At 37.2% G+C, this 23529-nt stretch overlaps 1 protein-coding gene across 6 annotated transcripts; it reads left to right on the top strand.

The window, feature by feature from the left end:
* Window positions 1-1802: 1802 nt before the first annotated feature.
* On the top strand, window positions 1803-22624 carry BIRC2 (baculoviral IAP repeat containing 2). 6 transcript variants are annotated; one of them, XM_067038570.1, is made up of 10 exons: window positions 1803-2020; window positions 2814-2960; window positions 3548-5709; window positions 5805-5904; window positions 10620-10698; window positions 11491-11539; window positions 17334-17576; window positions 20577-20831; window positions 21572-21613; window positions 21695-22624. In XM_067038570.1, exons 3-10 carry the CDS (start codon window positions 4809-4811, stop codon window positions 21886-21888), a joined length of 1863 nt encoding a protein of 620 aa, XP_066894671.1. In that variant the 5' UTR covers window positions 1803-2020; window positions 2814-2960; window positions 3548-4808; the 3' UTR covers window positions 21889-22624. The 6 variants fall into 6 exon arrangements, with proteins under 6 accessions (XP_066894671.1, XP_058925875.1, XP_058925877.1 ...); XM_067038569.1 differs by having other exon boundaries at window positions 1830-2324; XM_059069891.2 differs by lacking the exon at window positions 1803-2020 and adding an exon at window positions 2186-2324 and having other exon boundaries at window positions 2814-2876.
* Window positions 22625-23529: the final 905 nt, after the last annotated feature.

Below are 23529 nucleotides of genomic sequence, written 5' to 3'. Positions count from 1 at the left end.
TTTTTTTTCTGTACGCGGGCCTCTCACTGTTGTGGCCTCTGCCATTGCGGAGCACAGGCTCCGGACACGCAGGCTCAGCGGCCAAGGATCACAGGCCCAGCCGCTCTGCGGCATGTGGGATCTTCCCGGACTGGGTCACGAACCCGTGTCCCCTGCATCGGCAGGCAGACTCCCAACCACTGCGCCACCAGGGAGGCCCTATCTAATTTTATTTTTCATTAGAATAACCATTCATTATTACTTACTGACCAGTTAATCTTTTTCTCACTGATATGTAATACCAATGTCATATATCAAATTCACATATACATATATATCTTTTCTGGGCTATTTATCTTTTTCCTTTATTTGTCCATCCTTGTGCTAATACAATACTATCTGAATTACTATGACTTTACTATATAACTCGTTATCTAGTAGACAAGCCCTTTCAGTCTTATATTCCTCCTCAAATTGTCTTGGATCCTGTAAATATTTTTCTACATAAATGTGAAAAATATTAGTATAGCAACCTCAGGAGAAAAACACAACTTATTTTTAAAAATCACCAGCAATTCTACACTGGAAATATGAAAAAGATTAACTGAATAAGTGGTTAACTGAATAAATTTAATACTCAACTACAAGGTTATATAGGATGAAAAGTTATAAAGTAGTATTTATTATACCTGAATGTTATTATGTGGTTTCTTGGGGAAAATATATAAGGACTTTGAGTTTTTGATGTATGAATTTGCTCCTATACTTTTTTGGTAAAGACAAGAACTGAAAAAGAGAAATAATCTGGAATAATCTTGAATCCAGAACCAACAATTCTTGCTAATATAAATTTTCCCACACATAAAAAGAAAGTCCTGTAACTTTCCCAGAAATGGTAACTTGAACTACATACTGAACTACTATCAAAACTCATGTGCATATTTGGAAATTTTTAGTCATTGGGAGCCATGGCATTTCTTTTCTCTGTATCACAAACTGTTATAAATACTTTCTTTTTACTATTAACACTGGAACAGAAGACCTCCTATTCTGTGACTGATTGGCAAGCAGAAATGCCAGGGACAGGAAATGGGAAATGGTTCAGGGTCTTGGAATTCCCCCGGCTGCCTAATTGAGTGGCTTGTTATTTGGAAGTTTTTGAAATATTTGCCCCCTGGAGTTCCCCTGAAAGAAGAAAACATCTGGTTTCATTGACAAAGAGTGTCTTCACAGAACATAAATTAAAAAATTCTCTCGCTGCAGTGCACCAAATATTTACTGTGTTTACTGCACTGCTAGAGAGGGGGGAGAAAAAACGTCCCTGACTAGGAAAACCAAGATTTTGTATTTACAATTTTTCTATCAGTTAACTATTTAAACATGTCATTGATACAGGGCTCCTCTGTGGTTCACGTATGATTTATATATACACACGTATATGAATGTATACACTCCATCCTAGTCACATTCAGGAAAGAAAACGGGGAGTGAAGCCTGGCCTGAAGCACTGTTCCCGTTACTAGTGATGAGCTTCTGAAATCAGGACACTTTCGTCAGTGCATTCGCCTCCAGAACAGAAAAACAAAAGTTTAAACATAAAAGATACAGTGGTTGTTTATAAAAGATATATTCCCCAAAAGACTATAAAATCAAAGCTTCAAAATTAATCCTCTGATGCTGGTCTGCTTTCCAACACTCGTCTTTCTTCCATTTTCACGGCCGTTGAAGGTTTACATCACAGAATTGCTGAAGAAAACGGTTTCAACTGTTCACTTAATCGAAGCCGAAACGCCGCCGGGTTGACTCCACCCCCGGACGTGGTCACACACGCCGAGGGGAGGCCCCAGTAGAGGAATCCGACTGGGGCTAGACCCCAACAGGGTGACGCGGGGGAGACGTTCACCGCCCGCGCTGGGGCGTTTCTGCAGGGCTTCCCGCGATTCAAAATCTACGACTTACGCTTCGCCACGTCCCCCTCAGGAGAATGTCAGGGACGGCGAGGGAAGGAAACGTCAGAAGTCCTCACGCGGCGAAATTAAAGGTTGGAACGCCGAGGGAATGCCCGGCCCCGCCGCCCACGCGAGCTGACCAACTGCGTTCGGCCTAGCGGGCGCTTCGCGCCGCTCTTTGCCTGCAGACTCCCCGGCGCCCTCGCGCGGCGTGACGCGATCCCGGCCGGCGCGCTGTCGTCACTGTGCGTCGGCCTGGGCCCTGCGCGGGCGGGGGGCTTTGGGAGCACGGGAGCGGAAACGCGCGGCTCGCTGTTCTGTTGGCGTAGCAGGTCTCGGGGCTGTGGAGGATCCAGACTGCCGCGCCGTTTCCGCGTTTGCTGCGCCGGCCCAGCGGTGAGTGCAGCTCCTTCCGGGTCCCGGCCGCGCGAGGCGGGTAGGGGCGCGCGGGCCGCGGCGTCCCGCTTCCCTGAGGCTGCAGCTGGGTGAGGGAAGACAGGGCCGGGGGTCGCAGTGAGCTCTCTGCTCTCTACTCTTCAGTCTCGCCGAGACTGTTTAAATCGGAAGCTCCAGCTCCAAGACTTGCGGTCGAAAGTAATTTTTTTTCAATTGACCTGTTTGCAAGTCGGCTCTGGCCGCCGCCCACTTCTCCGGCCCTTGGACTCTGACCAAGATGTTGGTCAAGTTTTTGCAGGGTTTTAAACGTAATCCTCGGTATTCCTTTGTTTAGTATGTTCAAACGGAGACAGTTGTGTGGCGGCAGATTTCCTATTTCAGATAGTTGCAACCGTGCTCTGCCACTTTAGTGTTCTATTGTGTATTGTGAGAAATAGCTCCAGGAAATTAATGGGTAAATTCCATAGTTTCTCTTATTTTCTCTTGCAGTCTGTCTCCCGCCTTCAACCCTCAAAGCCACAGTTTGCCTAAAGAGGGCAAATCCACCGTAAGGTGCTTGTAGATAAAAATCTGTAAAGATAGGACACCAAGTTCTGGTGTAACGAAAGCATTCATGCAAGTCATCACATTCCAAAGGCCAGTGTTTCACAAGCCATTGTACTGTATATTGTTTTCAAGTTGCTTTCTGTGGTTGTTGCTTTGGAATTGTGAGGGCATTGTAGAGTTGTAGGGTTTTATTGGTGGGTTCCTGATGCATTTACTCTCACTGGTCAGTTTGCCTAGTCCTGGAGAGACTTGACATTAAAAAATAACGTTACAGTCTATTATGCCATCTAAATAACTGCTGCACTATTGTTGATGGGTGCAGTCTCTTTTTCACCACTAGTCCCCCTTTGCCTCTAGCAAACTGCGAGAGGTATTATCCTTAAACTATTAAAAGTTGTCACCAGAAGAGGGGAGGAGACCAAGGCCAAAATATGTTACTATGTCCATCTGTCTTCAAAGTTGTGCATTAAAAAAAGTATTCTTAGTGCTACGGGGAGTATATTGCATTTATTTTGATTAAAAGCTTTTCTAGTTTTGTTGACAAATAGCTGGAATGAAGATGTATTATTTAAAGTGTAAACCACTTTTAGAATTTACTGAATAATTTGAAAAGAATATAAATTGTATTCATCGTGAAAATACAGATTTCTAAAATAGAGTTTGTTTTTTCTTTTCAGGTTTACAGCCCTGAAGACTCTACTTTTTCCCCCTCATTTTTACCCCTGCAGTAATAAATTCCATTTTGGAGACTCAGAAACTTTATAAAGGGATATAGTTTGAATTCTGTAGAGTGTAATTTTGTGTATGAATTATACTTTTAAAATATGAAGGGTTTTCAGAAAGAAGGCTAGTAGATTTAATTACTGGTTTATTATGCATGAACAGTAATTTTGTTGGTAATACAGTACCTTAGGGATTTGTGATAACACTAGAAAGGACAAGCTGTATCTTGATAAATTGATTTACCTTTAATTACAAAATGAATGATATTATAGATGCATGATTCTTAAATGAAAGACAAGTTATTTAATATTTTTGTAAGAAGTTTCAGCTGTGGAAATTTTATGGTTAACTAGTTTGTGGAGAAAATACCTTCATTTGATCAAGTATACTAAAGTGGTGTGCAAAGTTAGGAAGAAAGACAGCATAATAATGATGCTGCAGGAAATGGAAACAAATACAGACAATATTTAACAAAGACAGAAGAGTTAGCAGTTTGTGAGTTTTAAGCAAAATTCATTTCATTTGACATTGTGCACAGTGTAACAGGTTTAGGTTCAACAACGCTTGTAGGTGTTGACATCTCCAACAGTTGTTAGCTGAAGCTAGTTTAACCTTCTTAAGTAAATACTATGATGATAAACTTTGTGAAATTGGCCTTTAGATAATGTGACAATATGAAGACTTTAATTCTTCTTGTTTGCTAGAATAGAAGAAGATTTAAAAAATATGTTAAAGTGCTCATAGGGAAAGAAGCCTGCATATAGTTTTTTCCTCTTGTAGCATAGTCATTAATTGGCTTGATATCCCGGCTTTGTAGCTTGTAACCAAAAGCAAATTAAAGGCATAATTTAGGTATTCTATCCTTGTTTAGAATTTTTGGAATATAAACCTCCTTGAAAAGTCAAGGAGTCTTAGCATATTTTTGGAGGTGTGTCAACTTCTTCCAGGCTCTTAGGTCAGTATTACACCAAATAATGAGCAAATAGCATTTGAGTTAATATAATCCCAGAGAGTATTAAACAGTATCTTGGTAATTTAGGAGAGATATTCATCCTACCTGAGTATCAGGTCAGGTATAAATCCAGTAAAGAAGGTGTAGTGAATTTTACAGAAGTAGGGGCTTATCATTTGATTCTTTTTTATGGTAAAAATCTAATGTGAAGGGAAGAGAATTGTCATGTGAAGGGTTTTAGCAGTCAAAAAGTAAAATGACTCATGCACAAAACTACCTCCCAAAGACTTTTCCCAGATCCCTTGTATCAAAAAATTAAGAGTATGATGGAAGATAGCACGATCTTGTCAAATTGGACAATCGTCAACAAACAAAAAATGAAATATGACTTTTCATGTGAACTCTACCGAATGTCTACATATTCAGCTTTCCCCGCCGGTGTTCCTGTCTCAGAAAGGAGTCTTGCTCGTGCTGGTTTTTATTACACTGGTGTGAATGACAAGGTCAAATGCTTTTGTTGTGGCCTGATGCTGGATAACTGGAAACAAGGAGACAATCCTATTGAAAAGCATAAACAACTATATCCTAGCTGTAGCTTTATTCAGAATCTAGTTTCTGTTACAAGTCTGGAATCCACCTCTAAGAATGTTTCTTCTCCAATGAGAAACAGTTTTACACATTCATTATTACCTACTTTGGAACATAGTAGCTCGTTCAGTGGTTCTTATTCCAACCTTTCACCAAACCCTGTTAATTCTAGAGCAGTTGAAGACTCTTCCCCAATGAGGACTAACCCCTACAGTTATGCCATGAGTACTGAAGAAGCGAGATTTCTTACTTACCAGATGTGGCCATTAACCTTTTTGTCACCATCAGAATTGGCAAGAGCTGGCTTTTATTATATAGGACCTGGAGATAGAGTAGCCTGCTTTGCCTGTGGTGGGACTCTAAGTAACTGGGAACCAAAGGATGATGCTATGTCAGAACACCGGAGACATTTCCCCAACTGTCCATTTTTGGAAAATTCTCTGGAAACACTGAGGTTTAGTATTTCAAATTTGAGCATGCAGACACATGCAGCTCGACTGAGAACATTTATGTACTGGCCTTCAACTGTACCAGTTCAGCCTGAGCAGCTTGCAAGTGCTGGTTTCTATTATGTGGGTAAGAAAATGTATAGCTATACATTTTATCTAGTTCATTTTGATGTATGTATTAGGACACGTATGTATTCAATTTTATTATTGTGTTTTCTTTAGGTCGCAGTGATGATGTCAAATGCTTTTGTTGTGATGGTGGCTTAAGGTGTTGGGAATCTGGAGATGACCCATGGGTTGAACACGCCAAGTGGTTTCCAAGGTAATTGTTTTGAAAGGTATTTCTACACAAATTCTGTGCTTAAAAGAAGTAGGCATGCTTGCATGATTAAGTTTACATTTCAATATAACAAAGCTTCTTTATACCATTAGGGAATTAGCCTTTTTAAAACACCAAATTGTAACATTAATTGTTTTGGTACAAAATGTTGTAGAATGTTGTATGATTTCTTCTTTTGTAAGCCATGTATTCAGGATATAACTTAACTTATTCTTGATGACTCACAATTATGGCCATACGTTTCATTTATGTTTTCCATTTTGCTTTAAAGAAGACTTAAGTATTATAAAAATATGTAAAATAGAACAAAAAGGAGATAAGTAAGAAAAAGATAAGAAGGAAAAAGGAAAATAAGAAGGGACATGAAATGGATCTAGGAATAGGATAAATACAAAAATGCATATAATAAAAGCTGATTGTACAATCAGTATTAAGTCTGATTATAATTGTAAATTATTTTTTCTCTGTACAATTTTATCTTGTCACGATATGTCACATATCTCCTTTTAATCACTCTGTTTCTACCACTATGTCCTATTTTTTACTATAGCCTAGAAAGAATTTAGAGGCAGTGCTGTTGATGGAAATAAAATTAGAAATTAATTCTGTCTTTGTTACTGAGTAGCTATGTGAACTTGGACAAGTCGTGACACCTTTGAGCCTTTCCTCGTCTGTAAAATGAGGGAGTTGAAGTAGATAATATGGTCTTTTAAAAAAATTGTAAATGTACCTAACATAAAATTTGCCATTTTAACCATTTTTAAGTATACAGTTCTGTGACATAAAGTACATTCACATTATTCCTCATTCATTACCACCATCTATTTCCAGACTTTTAAAAAATCTTCCCAGACTGAATCTTGTACTCATTTCATTAATTCCTCATCCCTCCCTGCAGCCCCTAGCAACCACCATTCTGCTTTCTGTCTCTGTGAATTCGACCATTCTAGGTACTTTATATAAAAGTGAACTCACATCATGTAGGTAATGTTTTGACTGGTGAGTGCTTTTCACAATAATGAGGAATCTCTTGAACCTCTTTAATATTCATAATGTATCAAGATAAATTGTGACTTTTTAATTCTCAAAAGTGATACATATTTTGTTTACTTTAAATTATTTTTGTAGGAAAAAAGCACGTTCCATTGTCTGAATTGTATTTTCTTTTTTTCTTTTTGGCCCCACCACATGGCTTGGGGGATCTTAGTTCCCCGACCAGGGTTGGAACCCCGGCCACAGCAGTGAAAGGGCTGAGTCCCAACCAGTGGACCACCAGAGAATTCCTGATTGTCAGAATTTTAAATGATTTGATTGTGCTTGGCTCTATGAGAGTATGTACATATAATTTGAAATTTAATACTGTATTAAAAAGACAGAAACAGATTTCCAATTACAGTGTTTCAGTTGCTATGTTTTGTCCTTTATAAAACAAAACCAAACAAAATCTTGGTTTACTTCTATAATTTGTATTTTGTTTTAGATGGTTAAGTAAGGGAAAAGGCCAGTGGTGCTTTTTGTAAGCAACAAATTTCAATTGTGGATAATCTTTAATCTCAGAAAATGAAAAACCAAAGTGGATAATCATCACTGTATTTTAACACAGTTTATTTATTCATTTATTAAATATTTGTATGCCTACTGGATACCGTTTTATTTTATTTTTTCCTTCTTAACATTTTTAGTAATAATCATTCGAAAGAAGAGAAAATAGGGTTTACATTTCTATATACAAAAAGAATTTCCTTTTTTCATCAGTACTGGTATTTACATGACAGTGTGGAATCAAATGAAAAGTCAAGCCAAAGCAAAAGAAAGAAGAACCAAATTAAAGTGAAAGGCAAAAATTGTGGTACCATTGCATATGAGGTTGAAAATGAAATTAATAGGCAGACAAATGCAGATTTTGCAGCAGACCAGGAAGAATACTGGGATTCATTTCGATTGAGCGTGATAATTCATGACAGTAACAGCATTGTCTGAAGGCAAGAGTCCTAGGAATAAGTAGTTGGAAGTAATGATGGGAAATCAGACATCATCATGAGGATCTTTTTTTCCCTTCTAATATCTTTTTTAAAAAATTGAAATATGTGACACAATATTTTATTAGTTTCAGGTATACTATGTGGTGATTTGATATTTGCATACATTATGAAATTGTTACCATGATAAGCCTAGTAACCATCTGTCCCCATACAGAGTTATTGCAATATTATGACCATATTCTTTATGCTGTATATGATATCCCCATGGCTTATTTATTTTATAACTCAGGTTTGTACCTGTTAATCCCTTTCACCTATTTCCCTATATCCCCCTGATAACTATTTTAGATGCTGGGACTATATCAGTGAATAAGACAGACAAAAATCTCTGTCCTCATAGAATTTATTGGAGAAGGGGACGGGGGAGCCAATGTTCATTATACTTTCTGTCTTTAGTCGTTATGTATATAAGTTAGTCAGTCCCAGAATAAAAATACTTTAGAACTATATTAAGATCATGAACAATGACAAGCTGTATTCTCTTCATAATGAACTTGAGTCTTGAGCATGCCTACGTGATCTCTACTAAATCTACCCATTTACCAGTAGAAGGACTTTTGGGTTGTTTGCAGTTTGGAGCAATAATGAATAAAGCCACTCTAAACATTAATAAACCTTTGTGAACATATGTTTTTGTTTTGCTTAGGTAAATGTTATACTTAGGAGTGGGATTAGTGGGTTGGATGGCAAGTTTTGTTCACTATTGTAACTTTAGAAGAAACTGCCAAATCGTTTTCTGAAGTGGCTGTACCATTTTAAATTCCCACCAGGAATGTATGATACCTCTAAGAGTTCCAGATTCTTAATGACACATGGTATTGTCAATCTTTTTGATTTTAACCATTCTAATAGATGTGTAGTGGCATTTCATTGTGATTTTAATTAGCATCTCCTTAATGATTAATGACGGTGAGCTTCTTATTTGCCATCTATATACAATTGTCCCTCAGTATCAGTGGGGGATTGGTTCCAGGACACTCCCAGGGATTCCCCTCAAGAAACCAAAATTCATGGATGCTCAAGTCCCTCATATGACATAGTACAGTCAGCCCTCTGTATCTGTGGGTTCTTCATCGTTGGAAGTGTATTTTCTTTGATGAAGTGTCTCTTTTAAATTTTTTTTGTGTGTGTGGTACGCGGACCTCTCACTGTTGTGGCCTCTCCTGTTGCGGAGCGCAGGCTCTGGACGCACAGGCTCAGTGGCCATGGCTCACGGGCCCAGCTGCTCCGCTGCATGTGGGATCTTCCCAGACCGGGGCACGAACCCGTGTCCCCTACATCGGCAGGCGGATTCTCAACCACTGTGCCACCAGGGAAGCCCCCAATTTTTTTTTTTTTTTTTTTTTTTTGATTACTAAGTTCTGAGACTTCTCAATGTATTCTGGATACAAGTCCTATATCAGATGTCTTTTGCAGCATTTCAGTCTGTGGCTTGTCTTTCCTTTTTTTATTAGTGTATTTGATGAGCAGAAGTTTTTAATTTTGATGATGTCAGTTTATCAATTTTATCTTTTATGGATTGTGCTGTTGATCTCTTAGCTAAGAAATCTTTACCTAACCTAAGGACAAAAAGATTTTCTCCTAGGGTTTCCCTGGTGGTGCAGTGGATAAGAATCTGCTTGCCAATGCAGGTGACTGACACAGGTTCGATCTCTGGTCCGGGAAGATCCCACATGCGCGAGCAGCTACGCCTGTGCACCACAACTACTGAGCCTGTACTCTAAAGCCTGTGAGCCGCAGCTACTGAAATCCTGCTCCTAGAGCCCGTGCTCCGCAAGAAGAGAAGCCACCACAATGAAAAGCTCGTGCACCGCAACGAAGAGTAGCCCCTGCTCGCCGCAACTAGAGAAAGCCCATGTGCAGCAACGTAGACCCAACACAGCCAAAAATAAATAAATAAAATTAAAATTAAAAAAATTTTAAAAAAAAGAAAATATTTTCTTCTGTGTTTTCTTCTAGACTTTACATTGACAGGTTTTGTTTTTAGGCATATGATTCATTTTTAGTTTGTTTTTGTGTATACTATGGACATAAATCAAGGCTTGGTTTTTGCATATTATATCAAGTTGTCTAGCACCGTTTGTTGAAAAAACAAAAGGGAAGAAACATAAACATGTTATATGAACTTCCTGGAACACCACTGACAAATTCTAGTAGTTTGAAAGCAAGTATTTGGGAAACACTGTCACATTATGTATAGATGAAAATACTTGATTCTCTATTTTTTAGAGAGAGGGTTTGTGCTTTAAGTATAATGGTAGAGTGGACAATGGAGATAGATTAGCAGATATTTTGTGAAAGATCACATTTTAGGAATAGCAAATTACAGTTTCTGAAACTCTGTTAAGTCCCCAAAGTAAATTATCTAGAACAGTATTTTTCAAGCCTTAGCTTGTGCTCCTTTGAGGTCCAGACCTTTTTATTGTTGTGATTGTATTAATGCAATCAAAATATCACAATGCATCAATGCATAGTAAGAATTTATAATACTGTATGAGAATTTTGTTCCTGTTAGATGTGTATATGTACTAGGTTGTGATGTAAAATGTTTGTACTATGCGGTACAGTCAAATAATTTGAAAGCCACTTTTCTAGAATAATCAGATTATATTTTTGGTATAAAAGAATTTTTAAAATTTTCCTCTTATGTTTTAGGTGTGAGTTCTTGATACGCATGAAAGGGCAGGAGTTTGTTGATGAGATTCAAGCTAGGTATCCTCATCTTCTTGAACAGGTAAATATGTTTTTATAATTGGCAACATTGAATTCTCCTAAATAATAATTACAAAATATGATTAGAAGTGACAGTTACATCTGTTTTCTCATTAATTATAGTTACATGTTTTGTATCCATCTATTTTTTTTTTTTTTTTTTTTTTTGTGGTACGTGGGCCTCTCACTGTTGTGGCCTCTCCCGTTGCGGAGCACAGGCTCCGGACGCACAGGCTCAGCGGCCATGGCTCACGGGCCCAGCCGCTCCACGGCATGTGGGATCTTCCCGGACCGGGGCACGAACCCGTGTCCCCTGCATCGGCAGGCAGACTCTCAACTGCTGCACCACCAGGGAAGCCCTGTGTCCATCTTACTGGACATGTTTGTTCAGGGGCTTTTAAAAAAGACTGTTTTTTCCTTTTTTTTGAAAAATCACTCAGCCTGCCACTGTACAAATTTGTGGTGGGGTTGGAGAAGAGTCTTTAGTGTCTCCTCCATATTTTTGAGAAAAACAAAATAACTTGTTAGCAGTTTGGAATCTCAGAGTGATTCAGCTGAAATATGACTCTCTAAGTGGAATGAGAAACCATTAATACTTTTTCCTGTTTTCTTGAAACTAGAGAAATACTTGAATTCTAATTTGGAATTGGGTGATGTGTAAGGAAATGTTTTATGATGATTAAAACATAGCAAATTGAAGTATGTTTTCAAAAGTGTGTGTACAGTACTTAAGATAAAATTATCTTAATGTTGCTATATTCAGGTTGTTTGAGATTTCTGATTTTACCTGTTACTGTTTTCTCCTGTTTTATAGCTATTGTCAACTTCAGATACTCCTGGAGATGAAAATGCTGATCCACCAAGTATGTATGAAAATATTCCAAATATAGAGTAGGATTTTTTTGTAAGAATATTAAGAATGAAAGTATGTAAACAAAGGATTTCTGAGGTCATAGAAAAAAGTGCTAGAAAGTTAATAAATATTATGTGTCTACTAAGATTCATGACATTTTTAGAGGATTCTTGGAAGTATTCTAGTTTTTGTTCTTAAAGTGCTGACATTCTCACTGGAGAGACAAGACAAGTGCAAAAGAAAAACAACTTCAGGGAATACCAAATGAGAAGAGCAAATAATAAGCCCTCCAAAGAGGAAATGTTTGTATAAGCTAGCATGTTTGGAAAGGCCCAGTTCACATGATTTGAAAATTGGGCTAGATATTAGGTATTTGCCAGGTATGTAGTAGTTTAGTGCAAGGATAGGAGATATATCTTCTGGTTATAATTTAATTTTAGCCACATCTGGCATTTAGTGTATACTGTTATTCAGGTCTCCTTTTCCCTTAACTTTCTGTCTGGATGATCTAGCCAGTGTTGAAAGTGAGATATTGAAGTCCCCTACTATTATTGTATTGCTCTCTATTTCTTCCTTTAGTTATGTTAATATTTGCTTTAAATATTTAGATGCTTCATTGTTTGTTGCATATAAATTTACAATTGTTCTATGTACTCTTAATAAGAGTTGACCCCTTCACCACTACATATAGTGATCTTTGTCTCTTGTCACTGATTTTGACTGAAAGTCTATTTTATTTTATGTAAGTATAACCACTCCTCATTACTTTTGATTACAACTTGCATAGAACACCTTTTATATCTTTTCATTTTCAACTTTCTGTGTCCTTAAAGCTAAAGTGATTCTTTTATAGGCAGCATACTGTTGGATCTTGTGGGGTTTTTTTAATCCATTCAGCCATTCTGTGTCTTTTGATTGGAGAATTTAGTCCATTTACATTTAAAATAATTATTGGTATTGTAATTATTGATATATAAGGACTTTTTATTATGATTTTATTAATTGTTTTCTGACTGTTTTTTTAGTTCCTTTGTACATTTCTTCCTCTTTTACTCTCCTCCTTTCTGATTTATTTTCTGAGGTAGTGTGCTTTAATTTCTCTATTGTGTTTTCTGTATGTACTATAGGTTTTTTTCTTTGTGTTTACCATGAAGCTTATGTAAAATATCTTAGATACAATAGTCTATTTTAAGCTGATAACAACTTACCTTCAATCATTTACAAAAACTCTACAGTTTTACTTCTCACCCCATGTTTTACACTATTGATGTCATACTTTTAATCTTTTTATATTCTGCATCCAGTAACAAGTTATTATAGTTACAGTTAATATTATTTTGTATTTTGTATTTTTATGTTTTTTTCTATAAATATTTCTTTTTTCTTTTAACTTTTATTGGAGTATAGTTGGTTTACAATGTTGTGTTAGCCTCAGGTGTACAGCATAGTAATTTAGTTATACATATACATATATTCATTCTTTTTCAGATTCTTTTCCCATATAGGTTATTGTAGAATATTGAGTAGAGTTTCCTCTGTAAGTCCTTGTTGGTTATCTATTTTATATAAAGTTATGTGTGTATGTTAATCCCAAGCTCCTAATTTATCCCCCCCCCCCCAACGTTTCCCTTTTGATAACCATAAGTTTGTTTCTGAAATCTGTGAGTCTGTTCCATTTTGTAAATAAGTTCATTAAATCATTTTAAAAAAAATTAGATTCCATATATGAGTGATACCATATGATATTTGTCTTTCTCTGACTTCTTTTAGTATGATAATCTCTAGGTCTATCCATGTTGCTGTAAATGGCATTATTTCGTTCTTTTTTATGGCTAATATTTCATTGTATATATGTACCACATCTTCTTTATCCATTCCTCTATCAGTGGACATTTGGGTTGCTTCCATGTCTTGGCTATTGTAAACAGTGCTGCAGTGAACATTGGGGTGCATGTTTCTTTTCAAATTATGCTTTTCTCCAGATATATGCCGAGGAGTGGGATTGCTGGATCATATGGTAGTTCTCTTTTTTAAGGAACCTCCATACTGTTCTCCATAGTGGTTATACCAATGTACATTCCCACCAACAGCGTAGGAGGGTTCCCTCTTCTCTACACCCTCTCCAGCGTTTATTGTTTGTAGACTTTGATAATGGCCATTCTGATTGGTGTGAGGTGATACCTCACTGTGGTTTTGATTTACATTTCTCTGATAATTAGTGATGATGAGCATCTTTTTATGTGCTTTTTGGCCATCTGTATGTCTTCTTTGGAGAAATGTCTATTTAGATCTTCTGCACAGTTTTTGATTGAGTTGTTTGTTTTTTTGACGTAGAGCTGCATGTGCTGTTTGTATATTTTGGGAACTAAGCTCTTGTCGGTCTCATCATTTGCAAATATTTTCTCCCATTCTGTGGGTTGCCTTTTCATTTTGTTTATGGTTTCTTTTGCTGTGCAAAATACATTGTTGTTTTTTAACTTATGCTAGAGATACAGTATAGGGTGTTATGAATTTGACTACATATTTACCTTTACCAGTAAGTTTTATTTCATGTTGTTACTTAGCATCTCTTCATTTTAAGTTGAAGAAATCACTTTAATATTTCTTTTAAGGCAGGTTTAGTGTTGATGAACTCCCTCAACTTTTGTTTTTTTTTTGTGGTATGCGGGCCTCTCACTGTTGTGGCCTATCCCATTGTGGAGCACAGGCTCCGGACGAGCAGGCTCAGCGGCCATGGCTCACGGGCCCAGCCGCTCCGCGGCATGTGGGATCTTCCCGGACGGGGGCATGAACCCGTGTCCCCTGCATCGGCAGGCGGATTCTCAACCACTGCGCCACCAGGGAAGCCCCTCCCTCAACTTTTTTTCGTCTGGAATGTTTTTATCTCTCTTTCATTTTTGAAGGACAGTTTTGCCAGTGTTCTTGGTTGGCATTTTTTTTTTTTTTTCCTTTAGCACTTTGATATTAAGTCATTCTCTCCTGGTCTTCAAGGTTTCTGCAGAGAAATGTGCCGATAGCCTTAGGGGGTTCCTTTGTATGTGAGGAGTCATTTTTTTCTTGCTGCTTTCAAAATGGTTTCTTTTTAATATTTTGACTATAATGTGTCATGGAGTAATCTTTGGGCTGATCTTACTTGAGGTTCTTTGAGCTTACTGTTTGTGGATATCCATATCTCTCCCAAGATTTGGGAGCTGAAGTTTTCAGCTATTATTTCTTTAAGCTTTCTTCCCTTTTTTCTATCTTCTGGGATTCCCATGATTTGACTGTTCATTCATTTGCTGGTGTCCTGTAATTCATGTAGGCTTCCTTCACTCTTTCATTCTCTTTTCTTTTTGTTCCTATAACTGGCTAATTTCAAATGATCTCCATTTGAGTTCTCTGATTCTTTCTTCTGCATGAGCAAGTCTGTTGTTGAAGTTCTCTATTGATGTTTTTCAGTTCTGTCCTTGTATTCTTCAGCTCCAGGTTTTCTGTTTGATTCTTTTTTGTGGTTTCTATTTCTTGATTAAACTTCTGATTTTGTTCATACATTGTTATCTGCATTTCATTAGTTGTTTATCTTTGTTCTTTTGAATTTTGTTGAGTTTTTTTAAGCTGACTCTATTGAGTTCATTGTCAGGCAAATCATAGATCTTCATTTCTTTGGGGTCAGTTCTGGATCTTTATTGGTTTCTTGTGATGGTGTCATATGTGCCTGATTTGTATGAGCCTGATTTGCATGATATTTGTATGTAGCCTTGCCTTGGTGTTTGTGCATTTGAGGGAGCAAACGCTGCTTGCAGTCTTTATTGACTGGTTTTGGCAGGTAAAGACCTTCTCCTTTCAGTCTTGATGGATATGGAGCTGTTTTGGGGTTTGTAGCTGGGACCATGGTCAGGGATTCAGGTACCTGGTACAGGCCAGTCTTCTCAAAATGGCTCTCCTTGGTCTTGGAATACACTGGGGCTTCATAATCTTATACCTAAATCCTAGAGCCTCCCACAAAGGCACTTTTGTCCTTGGATAGATTCCAAAATGTTGTTGAGTGGGGATACAAGTTGGGGGCATCTTAACTGGCAATCTTGCTATCATTAGTTTCCTGCATCCTTCTTAAGGTATGTTCCTCACTTGGCTTCCTGGACACCACATTCTTGGTTTTCCCCTATTTCCCTGATTGATCATGAACAATTTCCTTTGGTGGTTACTCCTTTTTCAAACCTCTAAATGTTGGAGTACCTCTCAACATTCAACCGAAATGTATTTCTCCATTTCCTGAGCTGCAGACTGGCATGTTCAACTACCTGTTTAAATCTCTACTTGGTTATACTGGGTGTCTCAGAGTTAATATAACCAAAGCAAACATTTTCTCCCCGTCCTTCATTCCTCAAATTTGCTCTTTCTCTGGTCTTCCCAACTCAGTTAATGGCACTCACTTCCTAAGGTCAAAAATTGACTTAAGTTAGACATCATGCTTGATTCCTCCTTTTACTTTGTATATTTAATCTGTTAGAAGTCCTTCCATCTCTGCCTTTATAATATGTCCCAAATCTTACCACTTCTCTCCATCTCCACCACCATTAGCCTGATTCAAGCTGCCATGAGTGCCATAAAGTCATTTTATGACTTTTTGTCATAAAATCCTAACATGTCTCCCTGATTCCATTTTACCTCATTAAAATTTATCACAGAGCTGCCAGAATCATCTTTTGAAAAAACAAATCAGGTTTTATCAGTACCCTACTTAAAACCCTCCTAGAATATTATAGCAAACTTAGAATAAAATATAAACTCCTCAAAAGGCTCTACATGATCTAGGCATCACCCTCGTCTCTGACTTTGCATCACCTTTCTGTTTCTTGAATATATCAAGCTTTTCTCTTGACTTGAGGCTTTTATACTTGCTGTTCTCTTTGCCTGAAAGACTTCTTTCAGATATTCCCATAGCTCCTTATCTTTCAGGTGTTTGTTCTGGCATGTTCTCTCTTCAGACAGGGTTTCCACATATGTTCGAGCAAGGGAGCACATGCACATTGTATATTTATTTTTATTATAAAACAGTTTTCCAGCAGATGGCAGTAAAGTGTCTTGAAAACGATGTCATTTTGTAATTTTCACAGAAGTGCCATATGGGCTAACATTGACCCTGTTCTCAGAAAATGCTTCTCTGATCACCCTATCCTAATTGTCCTTCTGCTTCCTAGTTTGTTTTAATCACCTTATACTGCTTTATTTTTTTCAGAACATCTGTCACTATCTGAAATCATATTACTTCTTTAATCACATTTTTTACCCATTTTTAGACATATTTTGTGTGAATTAGTCTTCCACTTTACTGTTCTTACCATCTTTGTTTATTTTATTCTCTGTTTCATCTATCTACGTCTCCAGGTCTTGTCCATCCTTTAAGTTCAAACTCTAATGCCATCTTTTCCATGAAGTTTTTGTTGATTTCCCCCACTTTTCTAGCTGAATTGAGATAATTTTTCACTTCTAAATCTGTGTAGCATCTCAGTTCCAAAATTGACTATACATCAGAATCATTTGAGAAATATTTAGAATATTCCTATGCCCCATCCCTAAGAGTCTCTAATTAAGTAGGTCTAGGATGTGGGAAGTGGTATTTTTTAAAAGTACATCCTGTTACTACACTCTCATTTGATGCTTATCAGGTTCAAACATTTGTTGGAGTTATAGGTAATTGGTGTATATAGCTCATCTCCCTTACCAGGATATAATCCGCACTAGAGTAAAGACTGTATCATAGTCATTATTCTCTGTATTTTTATATTTATGGAATTTATACAAATACATGTCTTTTAAACTAGTTGTTCATTTTGGACCTGGAGAAAGTTCTTCAGATGATGCAGTCATGATGAATACACCTGTGGTTAAAGCTGCCTTGGAAATGGGCTTTAGTAGAAGCCTGGTAAAGCAGACAATTCAGAGTAAAATACTAACAACTGGAGAGAATTACAGAACAGTTAATGATATTGTGTCAGCACTTCTTAATGCTGAAGATGAAAAAAGAGAAGAAGAGAAGGAAAGACAAACTGAAGAAACAGCATCAGGTATTTGGGAATGTTAGTCACCTGCATTACTTCCATTGAGGGCTCATAGGACTATCTCACATGTTGCAGGACACTGAGCATCCCCTCTGCCCACTAACTGCTGGTGACAGCCACCAGTCATTTCCAACCTCACATCCCTTTCTCCACTGTGGGCAATGTATCACCTTAGTCAAGAAGCACTGACTGGTTTTTTTTTTTTGAATGTTTATTTTCCAAGAAGATTGCTGATTTATGCTAATCAGAGGATATTAGCATAATTCCTTTCTTGAGCTATATTGCATTTCTTCCTCATACATTAATAAATTTAAACTGTTTTGAAAAAGCAAGATTTTATAGTTGGGTGCCTGTCTTGTTTCTACTTTTTTTTTTTTTAAGTTCCTTCAAATCATATTCTTAACATGGTATTTGACTGTCTAATCCTTGCTTAGTGATCCTTATACAAAAAATAGAACCCATGATGAAATCCTAGGCTTTAAAGAGAAGCACCTGCCCAGTCTAAAGATAGTAGAGAACTGATTTTGGTATTCATCCAGATTATGTTAACCTCAGACTCCCAAAACAAGTCTTTTGAGTAATCATTCCTTTAATAAATGTTAATTGAGGATGAGCACCTGTGCCAAATACTGTGCTATTCATGGTGCTTACTTTCAAGGAGCTTATAGACTAGCTGTGGAAACTAGTATGCAGAAGATAGGGTTAAAGGGCCAGCAGAGGTGAAGGTTGCATATATAGTGTAAATTGGGGCATTTGGGTTGGAAGATACTTTCTCGGTTTAAGCTTTTAAGTAATGTTAGGAATAGTTTGAGAACCTCATTGTTTGGCCATGTTACACAGTGTTTGAAGTCTCATTTCTAGTTGAGACAGGTTTGTGTTTAAACCCTGGCTCAGTTACCAGGTTGGCAATTAATTTAACCAGACCTCAGTTTTTCTCATCTGTAAAATGAGGATGATAACAGTACCAATTGCATGGGGCAGCTATAGGAATTAAATGAGATGTTACAAGTAAAACAGTTTAGCACAGTGCCTAGAACATCAAAAAAATTTTTTTAAGTAGATTTATTTGGGAAATGGGAAGGGCTTCGTGAAAGAAAGGGCCTGAGGAAAGTGAAAAGATTTAAAGATTGTTAACCAGTAATGAAACACAGGTTAAATGAAATCACTCTAATAAAACTGGTCACCATAGTTTTGTGACTTTCTTGTTCTTTGTAAGGTTCAACGAATAGTCTTAAATTATGGATTTTTTGTTGTATGTTTTGTTTTGTTTTTGGCCGAGTGGTATGTGGGATCTTAGTTTCCTGACCAGGGATCGAACCACACCCCCTGCCTGCAGTGGAAGTGCAGAATCTTAACCATTGGACTGCCAGAGAAGTCCCTTGAATTATGGATTTGAAATTGTTTCTTAATAAGCAAACAAGCCAGAAAAGGAATAGGGAGGAAGAATTTAGGATGCTAATAAGAGATCATTGAAACACCTGACTACATCTAGACTAAAATGGGAAGTAAGCAAAGCCAGGAGACAACTCTTGTGTTAGTAGTTGGGAATAACATGGAGATTGAAGAACAAATGTTAGTAGTGAGGTGAATTATTAAGGTAGAAGGATCTAAGTTGTGGTCAGAGAAGGGAATTCCATAATTTTGAGATGAATAGAGCATTTGACTTCTAGAAAGAAGTAAAAGGGGAAGGAAATGGTCTTTTTTTTCCCTGCAACTTTACAATAGACTTCTTGTTTATTTCTCATTAAACTTGTAAATATAGAAATGCACTTTTTTTTTAATGTTGAAAGCAGGCAATTAAATATTATGGTGATTGCAGGCATCAGAAGAGGAACTTTTTGAAAAATACTGTAGGAATTTATGCCCATATGCCATAAATGTAGGAAATTTAACAATTGATTTTGTGCTTTTTAAAAAAGATTAGGCTTGATTCATACTCAGTCTTTTTTTTTTTTTGTGGTACGCGGGCCTCTCACTGTTGTGGCCTCTCCCGTTGCGGAGCACAGGCTCCGGACATGCAGGCTCAGTGGCAACGGCTCACGGGCCCAGCTGCTCCGCGGCATGTGGGATCTTCCCAGACCGGGGCACGAACCTGTATTCCCTGCATCAGCAGGTGGACTCTCAACCACTGCGCCACCAGGGAAGCCCTGCAGTCTCTTTTTTAATTGCTATAAACCTAGACCATTATAAGACAATATTGATAGTTAATTATGTGCCAGATATTGTGATAAATACTTCACATGTATCCCATTTAATCCTTACAACTCTTTGAGAAAGGTACTATTATTATCTGCATTTTACAGATGAGGAAACAGGTGTATGGAGGTTAGGGCATATAGCTAGTAAGTGGCTAAGCCAGTGTGAGGCTCTAGGTCTGTCCTAACTCTACAGCTCAAACTCTTTGACACTGCTTACTGCTTCTTAAACATGGAGTTGAAGACACTAATCTAGGAGACCTGATTCTATAACTGATTCTTTCTGTGACCTTGGATAGGTCACAGTTAATGATATTGTGAGTCTTTCTCTCCCTATCTGAAAATGAGAAGCAGTCATACCTGCTTTGTTTAGTTGATAGGATCTTTTTATCAAAGGAGACAATTCATATGAATGCTTATAAAAGTAAAGTGACATAATGCAAGGAGAAGTCAGTATTAATTCCATGGGAGCAAAGTACAGAGGTGGCAAATTTATACTGCCCTCTAAAATTCTCTGCTTACTTTCAGCAGGATAAAGCAGGGTTCTAAGATAGGTAAATATATAGACTTCAATAAGTTACAAAAAACAGAGACCATGTGTGTTCTTATATATAATATGCCTTAGCTAAATCTTCTGAAAGTTTTCCAAGTGACAGACATTAAACTGCAGAGGAGTAATTTTGTCCTTTTTCTAGCTCCTATTTACTTAGTGTCTGAATTGTTCATAGGATGGGTTGTTAGTATATGAGTGTATTGGAGCAGTTTATAATCTAATGATTTTCTGTCTTTCTTTCTTTTTTTTAACATGAAGATGATTTGTCCTTGATTCGGAGGAATAGAATGGCTCTCTTTCAACAGTTGACGTGTGTGCTTCCTATCCTGGATAATCTTTTAAAGGCCAATGTAATTAATAAACAGGAACATGATATTATTAAACAAAAAACACAGATACCTTTGCAAGCAAGAGAACTGATTGATACCGTTTTAGTTAAAGGAAATGGTGCTGCCAACATCTTCAAGAACTGTCTTAAAGAAATTGACTCTACATTATATAAGAACTTATTTGGTGAGTTTGTTGGTAAAGTTATTTTAGAAATTCTTGGGATTATGTTCATCTTTGTGTTTGACAAAAAAAATGAATCCAGTTACCAAACTGTATACATTTAACTTGTTCTAAAAAAGTGAAGTCTTTTATTACCCAAGTAGCATGGCTAAATAATTTCTGATGATATATAGCTAGAATCTGTGTTGTTCAGGATATAGTAGGCGAAAAATAATAGGTAGTAGACGAAGCAGTCTTGTATTTGGTAGAGTGATGCCTTAAAAAATTTTTTTTTAATTGAGGTGTAGTTGATTTACAGTACTATATAAGTTCCAGGTATACAGCACAGTGGTTCAAAATTTTTGTAGATTATACTCTGTTTATAGTCATTATAGAATATTGGCTATATTCCCTGTGCTGTACCATAAATCCTTGTAGCTTGTTTATTTTATACATAGTAGTTTGTACCCCTTAGTCCCCCTATCCTTATCTTCCCCTCAACTTCCCTCTCCCCACTGGTAACCACTAGTTTGTTCTTTATATCTTTATCTTTTTTGTTATATTCACTAGTTTTATTTTTTAGATTCCATATACAAGTGATAAAATAGAGTATATGTCATTCTCTGACTTACTTCACTAAGCACAATACACTCCAGGTCCACCATGTTGTTGCACATGACAAAATTTCATTTTTTTATGAAAAAGAAATTGTTTTTTAATGAGTTATTAGACTAATGTTTTTTGTTATGTTTTTCTTTCCTCAGTGGAAAAGAATATGAAGTATATTCCAACAGAAGATGTTTCAGGTAAAACAAAATTAAGACTTAGGACCAACATGAAATACTACCCTTTCATTTTTTTTTTATGGAAGTTTCTGTTGTTACTAGGTCTGTCACTGGAAGAACAATTGAGAAGGTTGCAAGAAGAAAGAACTTGTAAAGTGTGTATGGACAAAGAAGTTTCTATTGTATTCATTCCTTGCGGTCATCTGGTAGTATGCCAGGAATGTGCCCCTTCTCTAAGAAAATGCCCTATTTGCAGGGGTATAATTAAGGGTACTGTTCGTACATTTCTCTCATAAAAGAAAAATAGGCTATATGTTGCCTATATATAAAAGTCTTTAAAATATTGTTTGAACATTTGAAGCTATCTGAAGTAAAAAAGGAATTATTGGTTCTTTAATTAGTAACATTTTTGTTCTACTCTGCTTTCTTTGGTACTAGTAATCTTGTTTCCAAAAGAATATCATATATAATATTTAATCTTAACCTCTGTTTATATGAAAGGTAAGATTTATGTTTGAGCTATATTAGTGTACATGTATGAACACAGGAGGAGTTAAAGGAGCAATCTTTTTTTTTTTTTTTTGCGGTATGCGGGCCTCTCACTGTTGTGGCCTCTCCCGTTGCGGAGCACAGGCTCCGGACGCGCAGGCTCAGCAGCCATGGCTCACGGGCCCAGCTGCTCCGTGGCATGTGGGATCTTCCCGGACGGGGGCACGAACCCGTGTCCCCTGCATCGGTAGGCGGACTCTCAACAACTGCGCCACCAGGGAAGCCCAAGGAGCAATCTTAATGCTATTATGTATCATTTTAGGAGTGACTAGGTTTGGTATTCTTTCTGAAAGCTTTGAGTACTACTTTAGAGTGTAGTTGAAAGAAGTGGAAACCAGGAGCTCTGGAGTTTATCACAGTTATATTGCCAGATTCTCATTGGTGTTTTTACAGTTGTGTTGTAAAATAAGGATTTTTCTCTTACAGGTAAAAAAGCTTTTCCCTGATTTGTGAGAAACATCTTAATAAAGGTCTTTAAAAAGACTACATCATTGATTTTTTTCCTCTGATTTAAAAAGTAATTTCCGTAAGCCTTCACAGGGTTATATAAGGATGAGATAATGTACATAAGCATAGTATCTGTCACGTTGTAACCACTTCAGATACTAGTTATTAAATTAAAAAATTGAATTCATGAAACAAATTACCAAGAAGTGTTTTTTTAATAGTAATGGGATTTATGAGAATTCCTTTAGATGGTAATATCTGTCTAGTTGCTTTGTATATATTATAGATATTATTTGAATTAAAAATCCATATCAAAAACTATTAACAAGTAGAATTATGTAAATATTCATTGGAATTTTAAAAAATAGTTTAATCATTTTGTTGTTGAATAGGTGTTGGTGGGATGAGGAGGTAGAATACAGGCAATGGTAAGTATCCTTTTGTGGGTCCAGTCATATTTGACCTTTCCCAGGTCTGGGTCTATGGCAGACTTCTGAGGCCAGGTGGAAAGGAGGTCTAATATTAAAAACTCTTCTTGTCCTAAAACTCCTTTAGATCCCTTTAAATAGAGAATATAGTAGGAAGAAGGAAAATTTATCCTTTTTTTTTTTTTTTGCCACAGAGTATAGGTGCTCTTTAATAATGGTTAAATAAAAATAGGCAGGAGTTCTATAGAAAAAAGTATCCACAAGGCCCTGGCATGCATTCCAAGGGCCTTGGGGGTGGGTCCTCTGCTACCCTGACCGCAGCATGGCCCCATTCTTCTGTGACTTGTGGAATGCTCACCACTTTTGGCCTGGGCCTGGGTCCCCAGAAAGCCCGAGTCCTCTGCTGGGCAGAGAGCTGCCTTGTAGGCTCCACGAAACTTCCATGGGCCCAGGCCTGGCCCTATAAGAAGTTTGAGGCTCTCTGTCTGTCAGGGAGCTGCAGCAAGTTTTCCA

This window comes from Kogia breviceps, chromosome 7, assembly GCF_026419965.1.
Source record: "Kogia breviceps isolate mKogBre1 chromosome 7, mKogBre1 haplotype 1, whole genome shotgun sequence".
Taxonomy (NCBI): domain Eukaryota; kingdom Metazoa; phylum Chordata; class Mammalia; order Artiodactyla; family Physeteridae; genus Kogia; species Kogia breviceps.
This window is presented reverse-complemented; position numbering and strand designations above follow the sequence as displayed.